The sequence below is a fragment of the Notolabrus celidotus genome, chromosome 14, assembly GCF_009762535.1.
Source record: "Notolabrus celidotus isolate fNotCel1 chromosome 14, fNotCel1.pri, whole genome shotgun sequence".
Classification (NCBI taxonomy): domain Eukaryota; kingdom Metazoa; phylum Chordata; class Actinopteri; order Labriformes; family Labridae; genus Notolabrus; species Notolabrus celidotus.
In genome coordinates, this window is record NC_048285.1 from 28,455,709 (window position 1) to 28,472,569 (window position 16,861).

Below are 16,861 nucleotides of genomic sequence, written 5' to 3' on the forward strand. Positions count from 1 at the left end.
AGGAAGTGCCATGCTCCCACAGCCAGGTAACTCACTGTGTGGCTCACACCATCACAACATCCAAAAAATTCATTTTAGTCATTAGCTTCTTAAAGTAAGTTCTGCTGCCAACTGTTTCCACATCAGAGCGGAGATAATGTGCAAAGAAATAAGTCGACATTATATGTGAAGATGTCACTTTGACATGTTTCAAAATATCTCCTCTGTGAAGTGTTCAGTCTGTAGTTCATGTGTGGCAATGGACTACAATTCCCATGTATATGATTTTGCTCAATCTGAAAGCAGATGTCTTGAATTAGGCCTGATTACAGGATTGTGTCTGTAACTCCTGAAGTGTCTCATGTTTGGTTTGAACGTCATTGCAGGTAAATGTTCTGTGACCATCTTTATAATGAATCAGGACAAAGATCCAAAGAACTGAAGAGTTTCTGTGAGGTTACCTTTCAGTGAAGCCTTCCAGCAGGTGAGCCTTGAACACGAACATAACAGAGACATGAGCATTGTAACTCTCTAGGAAGCCTCATCAAAACAGCAACCCAAACCTTACCTCGTCTCCCACTGAGACCACACAAATATTACATTTTCACAAAGTCTGCTGCTTCAGGGTTTTTAGATGTTTTTGTCAGATGTTTCTATGGTATAATGAAATACAATTAGAAGCATTTCATAAGTATCAAAAGCTTTTATTGAGAATTACACAGAATTCATGCAATAAGTCAATATTTGCAGTGTTGACCCTTCTTTTTCAAGACCTCTGCAATTCTCCCTGGCATGCTGTCAATCAACTTCTGGACCAAATCCTGACTGATGGCAGCCCATTCTTGCATAATCAATGCTTGGAGTTTGTCAGAATTTGTGGGTTTTTGATTGTCCACCCGCCTCTTGAGGATTGACCACAAGTTCTCAATGGGATTAAGATCTGGGGAGTTTCCTGGCCAAGGGCCCAAAATCTTCATGTTTTGTTCCCCGAGCCATTTTGTTATGACTTTTGCTTTATGGCAAGGTGCTCCATCATGCTGGAAAAGGCATTCTTCACCACCAAACTGCCCTTGGATGGTTGGGAGAAGTTGCTCTCGGAGGACGTTCTGGTACCATTCTTTATTCATGGCTGTGTTTTTAGGCAAGATTGTGAGAGAGCCCACTCCCTTGACCGAAAAGCAACCCCGCACATGAATGGTCTCAGGATGCTTCACTGTTGGCAAGAGACAGGACTGATGGTAGCGCTCACCTCGTCTTCTCCGAACAAGCCTTCCTCCAGATGCCCCAAACAATCGGAAAGGGGATTCACCAGAGAAAATGACTTTACCCCAGTCCTCAGCAGTCCCGTCCCTGTACCTTCTGCAGAATATCAGTCTGTCCCTGATGTTTTTACTGGAGAGAAGTGGCTTCTTTGCTGCCCTCCTTGACACCAGGCCTTCCTCCAAAAGTCTTCGCCTCACTGTGCGTGCAGATGCACTCACACCTGCCTTTAATGTTGCATTGCTTTTATTGACCAACAAAAAGAAAGAAATCGTTTCAATTTAGAACATGGAACAATGCCTTTTTCATCTTGTGTGAAAATACAAGAATTTAATTGAATTTTTATAAACAGTCCAATAACAGTGTAGAAAAAAAAATCCTTCATTTTTTAATCTTTAATTTGAGAGTATTTGCCAGAAATACTAATTCATTTGACTAAGTATTGACGCTAGCTTTATTGATCTTGATATTGCAGTTCCACACTGTGACCACTGGAGGGCAGTACATTTGTGTAAATGTTCCATAGCTAGCGTGAAACTTCCCTAATAACTACGTAATGCTACACCTTTTTTTTTCTAACCTGCCCTGTTTTTTATACAGTCTCTGGTTAAAACTGATTCAAAATGACCAAAAAATCTTATACAAAAATGTAACACTATGTGGAGGGCAGTGTTCACTTTCAGGTGTCCAAATGATCAAAATCGGCTCTACAATCAGCACAAGGCATTACACGGCAGACTATCAAGCATCAGCATCGTGTGTATTGCCCTCCAGGGGTCACCTAGAGCAGGGGTGTCAAACTAATTCCAGTCCAGGGGCCGCATACAGCCCAATTTGATCTCAAGTGGGCCGTAAAATCATAACATGATAACCTATAAAGAGGGACAACTCCAAATTGTTCTTTGTTTTAGTGCAAAAAGTACAATTAAATTCTGGAAATGTTCACATTTCATGAACTATCTCTTTACTCAAACAGCTATTGTATTTTTTGCCATGATGAGTCTCATAGTGGGGCCAAATATTATAATCTTTTAACACACCGAGCACACAGGTTTCCCACTCACCTGGGTTATTCAGGTGGGTGTATGCAACCCCCAGAGAACAAATCTGATAAAGCAGTTACTTTTATTGAAAATTTTTTAATGAAGTTAATGTCTTCTCTGAAATTTTTTCACTTTGGGAAGTCGCCTGCGGGCCGGATTGGAACCTCTGGTGGGTCGGTTTTGGCCCACAGGCCGTATGTTAGACACCCCTGACCTAGAGGAACCGCAGCACATACGAACTTCCGGTGAAGACTTTCAAAAGAGCCTTTGGATGTAATAATTATTATATTTTTTATTTAAGCTTTGTTTAACAAGGACAAAAAACACCTTGCGATTAAAAATCTCTTTTTCAAGAGGGACCTGACCAATAGGCAGCCGCACGCTTAAAAAGGTGTCTGACAAACAAAGAGCAGCCATACATACAAACAGTACAAAATAAATGTAAGGAAATAATTCAAATCCATGACATAACAAAAAACAATGAAACTGTTTGTCCAAATTGTAACAGGACAAGACAAAATACAGCAGAATTGACCAAATGATATTGTTTATTTACTAAAAGAAATAAGCTGGTCACATGATCTCATCTTTAACTTATGCTGTTGTGTCTTTGTCATCGGCTTACATGTGATTTTAGTACAAAAACAGCCTATTTTCTGACTGATGAACACTTGAAGATGTGTTGTTTTTAAAATAATATGCCAACATCAACTATTTATGTATCCCTGTATTTGTTAAGTTTTAAAATAACTGTAATTGCAGCAACATATTTTAGGATGTTGGTTTTTAAATGTGAATGCATACTCCAACTTTTCACCTAATTGACAACAGTTCAATGTTGAAATGTGCTTTGATACTTAGATGACCTTTCAAATAGCTGTATGTGTCTGTCTTCCTCTGAATTGGTTTTCAAACTGAGTTAATATTTAGATCCATTTGTAACATTGTATATATCTAAATTGTATTCTAGCTTTATTTTATTTTTACTTATTGAAACTTCTTTCTTGATTGTACTTATGTCTGGGTTGCTGTAACAACTGAATTTCCCCCCCCAGGGGATCAATAAAGTAATATCTTATCTTATCTGAATTCAAAAAGCTACAGCAGCCAAATCTAACTCTGATGTAAGGTAAAGAGCATGCATATCAGAATCTCTTGTGTTTTATAATTTAAATTCATATAAATCAAACACATAACAACACAAGGCATGTTTACCACAAAGAATATACTTTATTTCAGGCCAATTTCAAAGTATGATATGAAGCAAGATATAATGTAACAGAATTTATTGCTCTAAAACACATGCACATATCTATCAAAAATGAACAGATCATTACTGAATATAAATTCATTTCATGTGCATTTAGAAAAACTCTAAATACAAAATCCTTTAACTTGTGTGATTAGTTCTACTGCTACAATGACAGTCAACAGCTAATATGCTCCGACAATTACACACTAAGTAAGCATAAAATCAGGTTTGTGTGACAAAAATGCATCATTGCATCAAAATGATAACTCTGTAGCCGTGCGATACAAGCACTGTAGTGTACCACTCATTTTTAGTTGCATTGTTCTCACCAACACTGTTTATCCGCCTTAAATCCATCATTAACACATGATTCAATGATCAATAAAATCAACACTAAAAGAGGTTTTCTCACACAGAATAAAAAAAATTGTTCATGTTCTCTGATCTAAAAAAAAAAAAAAAAAAAGTTGTTCCATCAAGTTCATGTTACCAATCAATTATTGGCAGGCAACAGAATCAGTGTGACAATCTGACAGTCTGATCACTCAACGGTTACTGCAGTAATGCAAAGATGTGTTCATGCTGTCAACATCAAAACAATGTGATAATGAGAGAATTGTCACTGTGGCTGTCGCAGTTTCTGACTCAGAGAGAATGTAAACATGTGAGTGTTTGTAGGAGAATCACTTGTTTCTCTGTGGTGAAACCTCATCCTTAAAAATCTCAGGGTTAGTCACTCAAAACAACCGTCTCATCATAAAAAAAAAGAATCTCTCAGCTAGACCTATTCAGACATGTCCTTTTAACACTTAAAAACCTACATCATTTTCTCATTAGCTTATACGTTTTTGTTCATACACAGGCTGATTTACAAATCATATCGTTTCTGGACTCTGTGAAAATGGAAGCAAAATCAGCGTTATTACAAAAACATCTTTGGAATCCGCCTCAACAATTCCTGACTGAGATAATTACTGATTGTTTCTTGATCGTTTCACAAAAAAATCGACACATTTCATCAATCTACACAACTCGCTGCTGTCTGTCTGTCAAACCCCCCGGCCGTGCCCGCTCTCCTCGACGTGACTCTTAAAACCTGCTGAAACTTGTCCAAGCTGGAGTCCCCCCTATAGACTCTTCATTTCAACACCCAGCGCCAACACCGGGTTCCACCTCCCCTCCTCAGGAAGACACTTTCAAACACTGTAACTCTGCAACGTTGTCACAGAGCTGTAGTTTCTGTTGAGCCGAGAGATCTGCCTTTTTTTTTTTTTTTTTGGTTAATGTTTTCGGATGATAGTAAGAGCTGCATGTGATCAACAAATACACAATAACACTTATATGAATACAGGAAATCAGACAGAAGAGGATCAGCTGAATGGTTACAAAAGCCAAAACTGAATCTGTGTCTTGGCAGACTTCATCTCCATGAAGTGAAAACATGCTGTGATAACAGTCGACCATGTTAAAAATGTATAAATTCATCTATGAAAGGAGTTAAAAACAAGCAAAAATGCCTTTTTTGATCTAAGCTATCATACATACGTAGTAACCTAAAAAATAAAGAATACTAAGAAGATAAAAGAAAGAGTGAATCATGGATTAGGTTTGGATAAGACTGAGATACAAAGAAGCTAGGGTTACAAAAACAAAAACACAAACAGAAATCCCTAAATCCCCTTATAATGTGTTTATAAAACAAAATACACTTTGATTATTGAACATTAGAGAGAGGAAAGAGGCTGATTTCAACCAACACAGCCTGATGCTTAATCGCTGCGTTACAGGAACTAAGTAGTTGTTCATTTTGCTCGCGTCTCAAAAAAATACAACTGAAGGCACTTGATCTATCAAAGGTTTAACTTAGACTTGCTGGCACAGCCAAGCAGCAATGTAGTCGGTCCCCAGGCTCCAACCCTCGCCCCCCCCCCCAAAACCCTCGGCAGAGCCAATATGTCCAAACTGGGCCTCACATTTACCTTTACTCCAAATCAGTATTGTTCTTTCGGCTTCTAATACATCATTTTTGGTTTCTCAGGCTCGTTGAACACACACACACACACACACACACACACACAAAAAAAGAAAGAATACAAACTCACAAGGCCAAATATAAAGCTACTTCAAGCTAGCTGTGAAAGTCCCAAATTCAGTTAAGAACTGCTGCTTCAAGCCATAATGCAAGAAGAAGAGGCACCAGAGACTCCAGGCGGTAGCTGTTGATGACAGTCCTTGCAGAGGAGCACATGCATCAGCCAAGCTCAGAAAATGAGGGGAGACCAGGGAAGATCAGGGTAAACATGCCCTCGATTCACTGACAGACATGTGAAAGATTTGGGGACCCTTGCGTAATTGTCTGTTCATGGGCCAGCCTTGAAGACACAGACAAAATAAAGAGATAACACAGCAGTGAAAGAACAGAAAAATACTGCCTCAAAGGAGGGTTGGCCTTACACGCCGAGACAGACACAGAAGTCCAGAGACGCTTGCTGAAATGTCTTGTAAAAAGCATCTATGAATCCTTCACAGATCAGAGCAGGCAGCAGTTCAGAGTGTAGGCGGAGGAGTGAGGAGCGCCCTGCTCAGGTCTTCTATAACCATGTGAGGAAGCTCTCCTTGTCGATCTTGGTAGCTGCCAGCACAGACTCCATGTCGTTGAGGATGTCGGAGCTCAGGGCCTCCTGCAGGCTGGGCATCAGCTCTTCGCCCTCCACTGCCATGCTCTCGCTCTCAAGGGTGCCCAGGTCCACGTCTGTTCCCGGGATGGCGTCCAGGTAGTCGGGGAAGCGGCTGGGTTGTGTTGCCATGGAGGGTGGTAGAGGATCCCCTAATGGACACGGAGAGAACAAGAACAATTACTACGGGTAGAAAAGGATCCAGCATCATTACTTTAGATTTAAGATAAGATCAGATCAGATAAGATACTCCTTTATTCGTCCCACAATGGGGAAATTCATGGAGTTAGTTATTTGTACTCAATCCTACTAAGATGACTTGAAGGTTAGGCTGCATGTGACTCTTCTTGTGCTGCCGACCTTTGCACCTTTTCCCTACACTATGTGCTGTGTGTTTTAGCGGTTTAAGGCTGGCTTAAGTGATTATTAAACAAGTTTTCTTTTTTAAAAGTTATATTTTTTGGGGCTTTCGCACCTTTATTTATAGAGGAGAGGACAGTGGATAGTGTAGAAAAGATGGAGAGGGTGGGGGAATCACATGTGGGACAGAGGCTGCAGGCTGGATTCGAACCTGGGCCACCCACTACATAATAATAATACCTTTATTTGTATAGCACTCTTCAATACAAGTAACAAAATGCTTAAAAAAAACACAATAAAAGCAGAGAGGTAAAATGCTAAAAATGTAAATAAATTCACAAAATTAAAGCTTTACTATAGGGGTGTGTTTTGAGTAGTGAAATAAAATGAGGGACTGGCCCAATCTCAATGTCCACCCTCAAGCACTCACTGACTTTGAGGTGCGTTCCCGCTAAATGGGTGAGGGCTCAGGGCTGTCCCACTGTCAAATCATCAAGTGTGTGAGGGATCTCTCACTGACTTTTGGAGCCCTTTATGCCCCCTTTCCATAAGTGGGCATTTTTGCAGACTTGGCGTAAGGGAATTACCCAGAGTTCATAGCATTGTGACGTGAAACACGGGATTCCTAGGGGAAGCCCGCGAGCTTACATGACATTTAAAAAAGAGAGACGGTAAAAAAGAAGCATGAAAGTTGCAATGTAATTTAAAAGAGTTTGCCTGTAAGTATAAATATAGAAAACAGCCTTAATCTATTCATCTTCACATATGTGTGTGCAGTATAATTTATATATTTGTAGTTATATAGCCTATTCATATTTTAAAGTGTGTTGTTAAGCAGTCTGTACTGTAAGAGCCTGGATCACATGACAGTCAGTCATCCCATTAGCACCTTGAATTTGAGGAAAGTAAAAATTGTGCAATAAAAACTCCTAATATCTCTAAGGTGAGCTGGTGATGTCATGCAGGTTATGTGAGAAGTCTCAAAGTGCTGTTCCATTCCCAGTTCTACAGTTTGAGCCATTACAGCCTCCTGCCCTCAATCACTTTACAGTTGACGTCAATTAAGTCAAGAAGGGCTCAGGGCTTAGGGCTCAGGGCTTAGGGAGGACATTGAGATTGGGCCACTGACTCTGGCCCTGTCGCCTTTAGTTTTTAGTCTAGACTGTGGAACAGCTAGCAGAGCACTGCCAGAGGATCTCAGACTGCGTCCTGGTTTATGGGGGGGATAAAAGCTCAGAGATGTATTAAGGGGCGAGTCCATGTATAGGGATGCTAAAATTGGTGTGATGAAGTTATGTTTTTGGGGCATTTTTGCCTTTAATGAAAGGACAGCTGAAGAGAGACAGGAAATGTGGGGGGTAGAGAGCGGGGGAAGGACATGCAGCAAATGGTCGACCAGCCGGGAGTCGAACCGGTGACCTCTGCAACGAGGACTGTAGCCTCTATACGTGGGGCGCTTAGACCGCTAGGCCACCGGCACCCCTTAACCATGTTTTTCTAACAAGAAACTTCCTTATTTCTATATTCAACCTGCAGAGAAATGACATGTCACTACAGTATCACACTTCAGTCTTCCGGCCTCACCTGTGTCCATCTCATCCACACTGTTCAGGAAGTCATCTGGAGTGCGAGGGACGCTGTAGCTGCTCATACTCAGGCCGCTGTCTGTGCTCTCATCCCTGGAGTGGTAGGTCCCGCTGACAGAACACAAAGAGAGGAACATGTTTGTGTCAAACTCTGCAGAGTCACTAGAGTCCAATCACACAAGACTTCTGTATCCGCCCGGTTAGTGATAGCAACCTTCACTTTACATCACTCCACACTTAACTCACTCACTCAATCTAACAAAGCAAACAGGGCTATTAAACGCACACACAGAGGCTGGAAAGTTACAGTGTGGCCTTAATTCCCTCAGGGACCCTCTGCAGACATCCACATTTCCACAGATAGATCTATTTGAGAGACTGTGGTGACTAATCCACAGTGACAGCGAGGAAAACGAGCTTCACTTCTATCACAGAGTACAGGAAAAAGGGCAACCATGAATGGGGCAACAGAGAGACAAAGAGGCAGAGAGAAGACATTTGACAAGCCTATACTAATTAGCAGAGGAAAAATATGTAGGCAGAGTATGGCAGAGGCAGGATGAATGAGGCCATTGTAAGAGCAGGGGAGCGGAGGCAACAGGGGGAGGAGGGGAGATTAGGCTGGCCTGTCTACTGACTGGACCACATGTTCTCATGGCCTGCTTGCTATTCAGCTCTCTCCTCACTTCATCTGCTTACAGAAGAACTGGAGCTCGAGCGGCTATGATTAGTTTCCCAGAACAGAAACAAAACTTGTCTTATCTTTATAAATGGTCTCACATCCCTTTCTGTCTGTTCTGTGTCTTTGCTGTTCACATTCCTGCCTTCTCCACTTTGAATAAAGGACAGTTTGATACATATTTTCACAGGTTACAACACCATTTGGTTTGTGGTTGTTTTTAAATACCACATCTGCACACCAGAGGTCGTCATTGTGCAGTGATCGCCTCCTGCTGCAAATGAGTCATTGCCATGTGAAAGGGGTTAAGCTCAGAGGCTGCTCTGCTGTTTTTACAACTTGTGTAACTCTGGGAGCTCTCGCTGAGGCTCAAACTCAAACAGGCGTGCACACAGTTTTCTCTCAAACGGGATACATTAAGTCTGACAAGCCGAGGGGAGAAGTGGAGCCCCGGCCAAGTGCTCTGACGTCAATGAGTACACCTCAGCCTGCTCTTTGCTCTACAGATGACTCTCCCTGCCTTCACTCCTGGGCTTCTGTGTGAAAAAAAAACCAACCTGTTGAGGAATGGGTCAGAGCTGTTGGCAGTCATGGTCCGGGCATCTTGGGCCATAGGGGAGGACACAGGGTTCGTGCCGCCATCTTGCTCCATACTTGTAGGCAGCTGATTCCTCAGGGCAAGCTCCTGAGGGTGATAAAGAACGAGACTCATAAGCAACACAATGAACCCCACCCCTTAAACCTCAGAAGCTAATTATACACAGCTACAGCTCCGTGAAAACATGTCAGGGCTGCCTCACACTGCTGCTGTTGTGCTGTCACTGCATAAAATGTTGAATTAAGGCCTAACACACCCACAGCCGACATGGTGCTCTCTCTCTCTCTCTCTCTCCATTTCTCCTCATACACAGTGTCATATTACATGAGGGGCTGTCCACAGTGGGAGACGATTGTTTTCTGCACATATCAGATAAGGGCAGAGGATATGAAGTCATGTTGTTGTTTTTCACCTCCTTCCCTCACAGGTCCTTGAACAGGACGATGGAATGAGTGGACTGGAAAAAGGTTTGAGAGTTTCGTTGAGCCTTTCGTGGGTGAAAGACGACAACATGGGGAGCCAATGAGATGTGACCTTTCTGTTAAGGACGTTAAATTCCCTGCTAGACTCCCTAAGTGGTTGGTTAGAGCTTTTATTGGTTGTGGTCGAGTAGAAACAGGCACAGTCTTCTCTCTCAGGGTGAAACAGCTTTAAGGACTAAGAAAACTAAAAAACATCTCTTGTATGTTTTCCTTATAGAAAGATATTTATGCACACTTGTAAACAATCTGGTTGTGATTAAGCAAGATTATGAGCGCCGTGTACTGTAAACAACATTTATGGGCTCACGTCTCTTTTTTGCAAGACTCCGCAGCGTCAGCACTCCACTGCTGCCACCGGCAAGTTGTGTGCATTGCCACCCATTTTTAATCATTCTTCCGCCATGTGGGATGAATGTAGGCGTGGCAAATGTTCCCCCAAAGTTGAACTCCATGCACAAACACATCGCCTGCATGATTTGACAGTTTCCTACTATAGTCACACTGCTCTATGTTTGCAAACACAGCCAGCCAGCCAAACATCTTGAAGTTGAAGGTTGTAGGAAATTTTGGTTTCACTGATATCTGGCCTCCTGCCTGACAGGGTGCTCTTCAGATGTATACAGTCCAGTCTGCAAGCTAATCCTCGCGGACAATGCTCCATTAAGTGTTTGCTTTGTTAAAAAATGGATGCTTGAGGCTGGAAAACTGATCAGCTTCTTTATACATGATGTTTTCCTTGCACCATAAACAGGATCTGCATCTACTGCAAGAAACACATCAAGGAGAGAGCTGGATTAAGATACCCTAAGAGCTAACACCGGACACGAACGCCACATTGGAAGGATTTCACCTGCTGTGGGCGGACAGGATACAGGAGAGCAAGACTGAACTAACTGATGAAGAAGGCCAGCTCAGTCCTGGACCCTGTGGAGGTGGTGGCTGATATATTCTTGTTGAAATTCTTGTACTGTACACCTTTTTGTTTGCTGCTGTAACTCCATGAATTTCCCCATTGTGGGACAAATAAAGGAGTATCTTATCTTATCTTATCTGCAAAGATGCTTTAAAAAACAAGTTTGGCGGACGCTGGTGGCCTAGCGGTCTAAGCGCCTCACATACAGAGGCTACAGTCCTCATTGCAGAGGTCGCCGGCTCTCGTGCATCTCCTGAGTCTCTTCCCCTGCTCTGTACTCCACACATTTCCTGTCTCTTTTCAGCTATCCTATCAATTAAAGGCATAAAAAGCCCAAAAAATATAACATAAAAAAAAAGTTTGAAACCAATGCATGCTTTGGTTAAGAAGTTAGGCTTTTCTGTGCCACCTGTCAGGTTTCTCTTAATCCCTCACCCCATTATGAAAACCAGATTTCACCCATACAGAGGATATGCTCTGAGGACTTTCCGTAGGGACAGTTCAAATACAACCTCTCTCTCTCTCTGCAGGCTGGTGCATGTGCACACTCAGGTCACTTCCTACTCTGTGAACTTTAAACAAACCGGTGTGAATGGCACTGTAAACAACGTGGCCCGAGCCCTCATTCATAACCATAAAGCTCTGTTTCTGCTGTTATGACACAGCCTTGAGTAAACTACTGGATTTGGCTGCTCCGCCCTGTGTGTGGGCGGCGCTGTGACACATCACCGTTAGGAAGTGATAAAATTACCACACATGACTCATGAGACTTCATTGTAGGGTGGCGTAAGAATAAAGAGCGATCAAAGGGGGGGGCTGAAGCTCAGGCACTGTACGGATGAATGATGACTCATGTTTTAAAAAGTCTATTCAAGGTGTCCATTCAAATCTTAGGACATAAACGTTTCACAGCAACTCGCAATTAAGTCATGAGCAGTTCAAGGTCCGGCATCCTCATGTCCTATTTATAAAAGGTAAGTTCTTCTTCCTGGAGACAACAGGAGCTCCTTAAAGTGCATTCAAATAGATGCAAGTCCGACTCTTCACCTGTGGTCTCTGCCGAAGCAGCTCCTGTTGCTTTAGTCTCAGCCTCTCCTTCTCGATCTGCTGCAGTCTCATCTGATTGTTCATTGCTGCGCTGTGGCTGGGAGGCAGCGGGCCTCCCTGCTTCACTGGAGCACTCTGGGTCATCCTCTGCTGGTTGAGGGCTGCAGAAGACACAGAAAGGAAATGTAATCAGTCAATAAAATGTTGTGCTTGTTTTTTACATTTGCATACAAAGACTCCAAATGCCTTTATTGAAACTCTCAGTAAGAAATGTGAACTGTCACTGCTTCATAATAAAGGTCTATAGACATTTTATAATTTTTCTTTCCTTCTGTGGGGAAATGTCAAACTGCAAACATTGTTTTAGCTACATAGGAAGAAGCATCTGCCTAAAGTAAGTGTAAGTGAGTTCAGCACTGAAACAATCAATTTAGCACCTTGAATAATACATATGGGATCTTAAGCTGACAACAACCAACCCACTGTGTCTGCAGCTACAGCAGTTAATGCTTGGCTGCCTTTAACCGCTGCATAACAAGAGTGACAACTCGAGCGTTTATTTTTTTTTCTTTACAAGCTGAACTTGTAAAAGAGCTGAGCCAGTGCAGCAGGTTGTGTAGGACAAGGGAAGTCCCAGCACAAGTTTGCAGCCTAGTGTCTGAAACCACCACAATTCCTGTAAGACCTGATCCCCTCCCACTCACTGACTAAGACAGGCTTTGTTAGTTGTGTGTTGTACATTGCATCAGTTATGATTTATCCTTTCATCGTGCGTTTTGTTTCCTTCTAAACAAATCGCAGATTATCCCCGGAGACTGACTCTGCCTCCTTACCCCGGCCTGATGCGTCCACTTCAGCTTGAGTTAATGAATGCAATGTGAGCGCGGCGTGCGGATCAAACAATCTAATTAAAAAGTAGACCCGACGTCATATTCTATAAACACCACCACTATTGAATCTAGTTTGGAAAGTTCTTTGACCCAAAAAGTGTAATTGCAATGTGCACCAACAGCCTCAGTGCATGTTTACATTATCAGAACAAATGTGTGTGGATTGAAAACACAGCTGTTCCTCAGAGAAATCTTTGTTATTCTTTACTCCAGCGAGGGTGGGTCTAATAAACATGCGTATAAAGCAAGCACAGCAACGCGGTAATCTATGCATGCAAAGTAGGTCACACGTTTTATCACTAAAGTAGAGAAAGAGAAGCAAATGTGCTTGACCACAAGGGGTGTAACAGTAATGGAACCAATGAGGAGCGCTGTTTGCTTTTGCGACTGAAGCACCAACCAAAACAAAGCCTTGACAGGGGGGAACAATTTTCATGCGGGGCCACCTCTCTGTGCTTGTCCTGCCCGCCCCGGCACCTTCCTCATCACCATTCAATCACTGTCTGTTTACACTATCTCAGGAGCTGAATGAACCACGGCTCAGGGCTCTCCCTGGGAAGCTTGGGTGGCCCCGCCCTACCCTGCCTTCCGTCTCCCCCCATCCTCCCCCTCTCTCTCTCTCTCTCTTTTCCACGCTACCTCCCCCGACAACCCCACCCCACCCCAAGCACATACACATACACACAAAACCCACACAGAGTCATGGAGCCGCCACCTCCTCTCTCCCACACACACACACACACACACGGGAGAGTGTGTTACTTCTCTCTGTGTCTTATCTTTTGGCTGATACCGAGGCCTTTTGTGGCTGGGTGACTCCTCCATCAGGGCACCATCAGCTGTTCTGAAGGCAGGAGTGCTGCACACGGGTGATTTAAACAGCTTTAGATTTGATAGGACGTGTATTGAAAAGTGAGTGGAGGTGTGTGGAGAAAGACTCACTGATAACAAGGCCAACATTTGAAGGGGAAAACACTAAGTTCAGGAAAAGTTTATGCTAATAAATTAACGCTGCAATATTCCTGGATGTATGCTTTCCCGCTTATGAGAACAATGTTGTCAAAGTCAACAAGAGGCATGGCCAAAACTATCAAAAATATATACAGTATAACACCTAAGGTAAATAAAAAAGCTTCTTGTACTGGAATTTTCCTTAAAGATTTTAATTCTAAGGAGCAGTATGTGTTTAAAAAGAAGGGCAGGGATAAAAAGAAAGGTCCATTGATGTGTAAGACCGTGCAGACACTATGCACAAAGTCAAGGACTTCCTCCCAGACCAAACAGTTAACATTAACCAATGTTACTGGAGGAAATATGCACAAACAATGAGCATATCGAAGCAGAGAATTACATCTGTGGTTGAGATAGGAGCGAAGGACAGGTTCAGTTCAGGGCCAGATTGATAGCAATAAATCAGGCCAGGAGGAGAAGTCTGAGTGTGTGTGTGTGTGTGTGTGTGTGTGTGTGTGTGTGTGTTTGGAGGGGTGGCTAGAGTCAGCAGCAGCACATACGGGCGGTGATAGCAGGTGGGCCGGGCAGATAAGAAACAAGTTAATGCTGTCTGCCTTTTGTCTTCTTCACGCACTCCTTCAACACAACGAGCCGGCAACACAAGCCCTTATCAGGCATCACGCTAGCAGGCATATTACACCACCGGATTACCTGGGGCAGGTAGGAACGAGGGTGCGCCATCTGTGGGATGTTCTCTACATGTCGAGGGCACAACACCTCTGGAGGCTTTGCAAACATGTGTCTGTTTTCACTTTAGTGAATTTAAGAAAGACTCCTTTGGGAAGGTGCTGCGTTGATGAGACACAAACACCGGTTCTTCAAATTGTTGTTGTACTTTCTGGTCCAATTAAAGTTTTTTGAACTTATAAATAAAATTAAAAGCAAGTCTGCAATGTGATGACTTTTTTCATTCCTCCAACTTCTGTGACAATCTTTTGGAAAGTCTTCTCATTTGAAGTTGAAACTTCCGAGTGCAGTACAGTAACCAAATGTTCCCGCTCTGCTGCAGACTCGAGAGCATCACCACTCCGCCTCAGCACCTTTTACTGTGAGGCGTGAAGCCCCTGTCTTGAACCAGGACTAAAGTAAACAGGACTTGTTTTTAAATTTGATGCTGTGTTCCTCAAAAAAAAAAAAATGTCATGGGAGAAGAATTATTGATGTTGCAACTTCAAATCGAATCAGTGACACAGACCGAAACTTTCAACTGCCTCTTCATGTGGCTCACTGTTGCCTCATCACACATGTATTTCATGCAGTGACGTCATTAATAAGGTGCAGACTCTTTTGTTGAGGTGCTTCAGGAGCTGAGGTAAAAAAAAAATAAGCATCACATGATGGATAATGTAGCCGTGTGTGTTTGGTAAACAGCTTTACTTTCACTCTCTATCCTCATGTGACCTCAAGTGTCCTCCCTGTATGTTTTCCATGCTGTTCCAGCAGAGTGGTACACACAGAAAACACATCATATTCACATTAGCCCCCCACCCCCACCCCCACATACACACACACACACACACTTTTGAACCCAGCCACAGTGCACTCATGTCTTGTCCGCTGTTCACCACCTCCTTGGATCTTTTAAGAGGATGCATGCTTATCCTGTCGGCGTTTTCCCTCTGTTCCTCCGTTTTTCTTTCTTCCCCTTTCGCCTTGCCTCTCCCTGCCCCCCCCCAACCCCCACCTCCCCCCTCTCACATTGGAGTTCTTTGACTGAAAAGGTCTGGAACAGATTAAGAGTTGGACCACAGAATAAAGAGGCCTGGCAGAGATTCAAGTCTGTCTGGAGCTGGAGCAGAATGGGGCTGTGCCTGCACTGGGCCTCACGCAGGGGAAAGCCAGCCGGCGAACAACCCTCAGTTAAAGGCGCTCTGCTGCTTTTCTTCTCAAAGCTCAAATTAGCCTCCATTATCAAAGCAGCCTGCATATGATTGCAGACCTACATAACAGCAGTATGGAGGATTGTGACGCTGACTAAATCTGAGGAGCCCAGACACAAATATAGAATAAATGTTGACATATGCTCGTAAAAACTAAGATCCTTCAAACACAGAGCGTCACTTATGAAATATCAAGCACCAATCCAAAGAGTAAAGCGTGTTTCTATCTTTCTAAGAGATAATAATAAAAGGTAAAGATGATAAAAGGTCAAGATATGAGCCTTTGGAACTTTAAAGTACGAGGAGGATGTGCGTTATCTGCTGGAAAATAGTGTTTGATGGCACATAACGAGTTAACATCTTCTCTTTCTCCCTCTCCCTCACTCTCAGAGGCCCCACAGCCTTGTGTGTTCAAGACTTATAAGTCTTCAAAGAGGTTTGCCGATCAGAGCCGCCATCTCTCTCTCTCTCTCCAGCTGCCCCGCTCCCCTCCTCGCAACTCTGTTTTGAACCCTCCTGACTACTCTCAGAGTGGGACACGCAACAGCTTACAGAGGAGAAAAAAAAACAACATTTCCTAAAGTGTCCAGACTCTGTAAAAAAAAAAAAAAAAAAAAGCAACACCAAAATTAAACAGGATAACAGCCTGCGTGCTGATTCACGCATGTTGCCTTTGTGAACCGGAGTGAGCTTCCCTGGGGAATGCTGCCGTAATGAAAGGATGGCACCTGAAGCGTAAATGAGTCAGAGTGACATAAGCAGGGACCTTCATCTCAAAAAGTCTTCCTGGCAAAGAGGAGATTTAGCTCATTCCCATGGGCCACACACACAAGAAAATCCCAACACATGTACCTGGTCCTGTCACTAATTCACCCGGCCTGGCCACCACACACTGAAAGCCAACTGTCAAACTTTAGCTTGGCCTGGGGGATTAATGGCCAACTCAGCTGTTGCTCCAACACTAAAATGGCTGACAAAAGGTTAGGTGCAGATTTTGAGGGTTGGGGGGGGGGGTTTGGAGAAATCTGTTTCCAACAACCAATGGTATGACAGCTCACTCTAAAACAATGTTGTGTGTTAAACCGGACTATGAATCATACAGAATTAGACTCGGTATTAAAAAAAGGGGACAATGCAACTTTCATGACTCAGTCAGAGAGCTCTCTGAAGAGAAAGTAAATCACTCTTATGAAAAATCCTTGCCTT

At 43.1% G+C, this 16,861-nt stretch overlaps 1 protein-coding gene and 1 long non-coding RNA gene across 2 annotated transcripts in view; one reads left to right on the forward strand and one right to left on the reverse strand.

The window, feature by feature from the left end:
* On the forward strand, window positions 1-10,808 carry LOC117825621. Its single transcript, XR_004633878.1, has 4 exons — window positions 1-26; window positions 366-463; window positions 8,106-8,256; window positions 10,666-10,808. It is a non-coding gene; the product is annotated as an uncharacterized LOC117825621 (long non-coding RNA).
* yap1 (Yes1 associated transcriptional regulator) overlaps window positions 3,493-16,861 on the reverse strand; it is a 24,907-nt gene continuing 11,538 nt past the window's right edge. The window contains exons 5-8 of the mRNA XM_034701534.1: window positions 11,875-12,035; window positions 9,392-9,519; window positions 8,154-8,266; window positions 3,493-6,361 (exon numbers count right to left, since the gene is read on the reverse strand). Coding sequence (XP_034557425.1) covers window positions 6,126-6,361; window positions 8,154-8,266; window positions 9,392-9,519; window positions 11,875-12,035 — 638 coding nt within the window. The 3' untranslated portion in view covers window positions 3,493-6,125. The remainder of the gene's footprint in view (window positions 6,362-8,153; window positions 8,267-9,391; window positions 9,520-11,874; window positions 12,036-16,861) is intronic.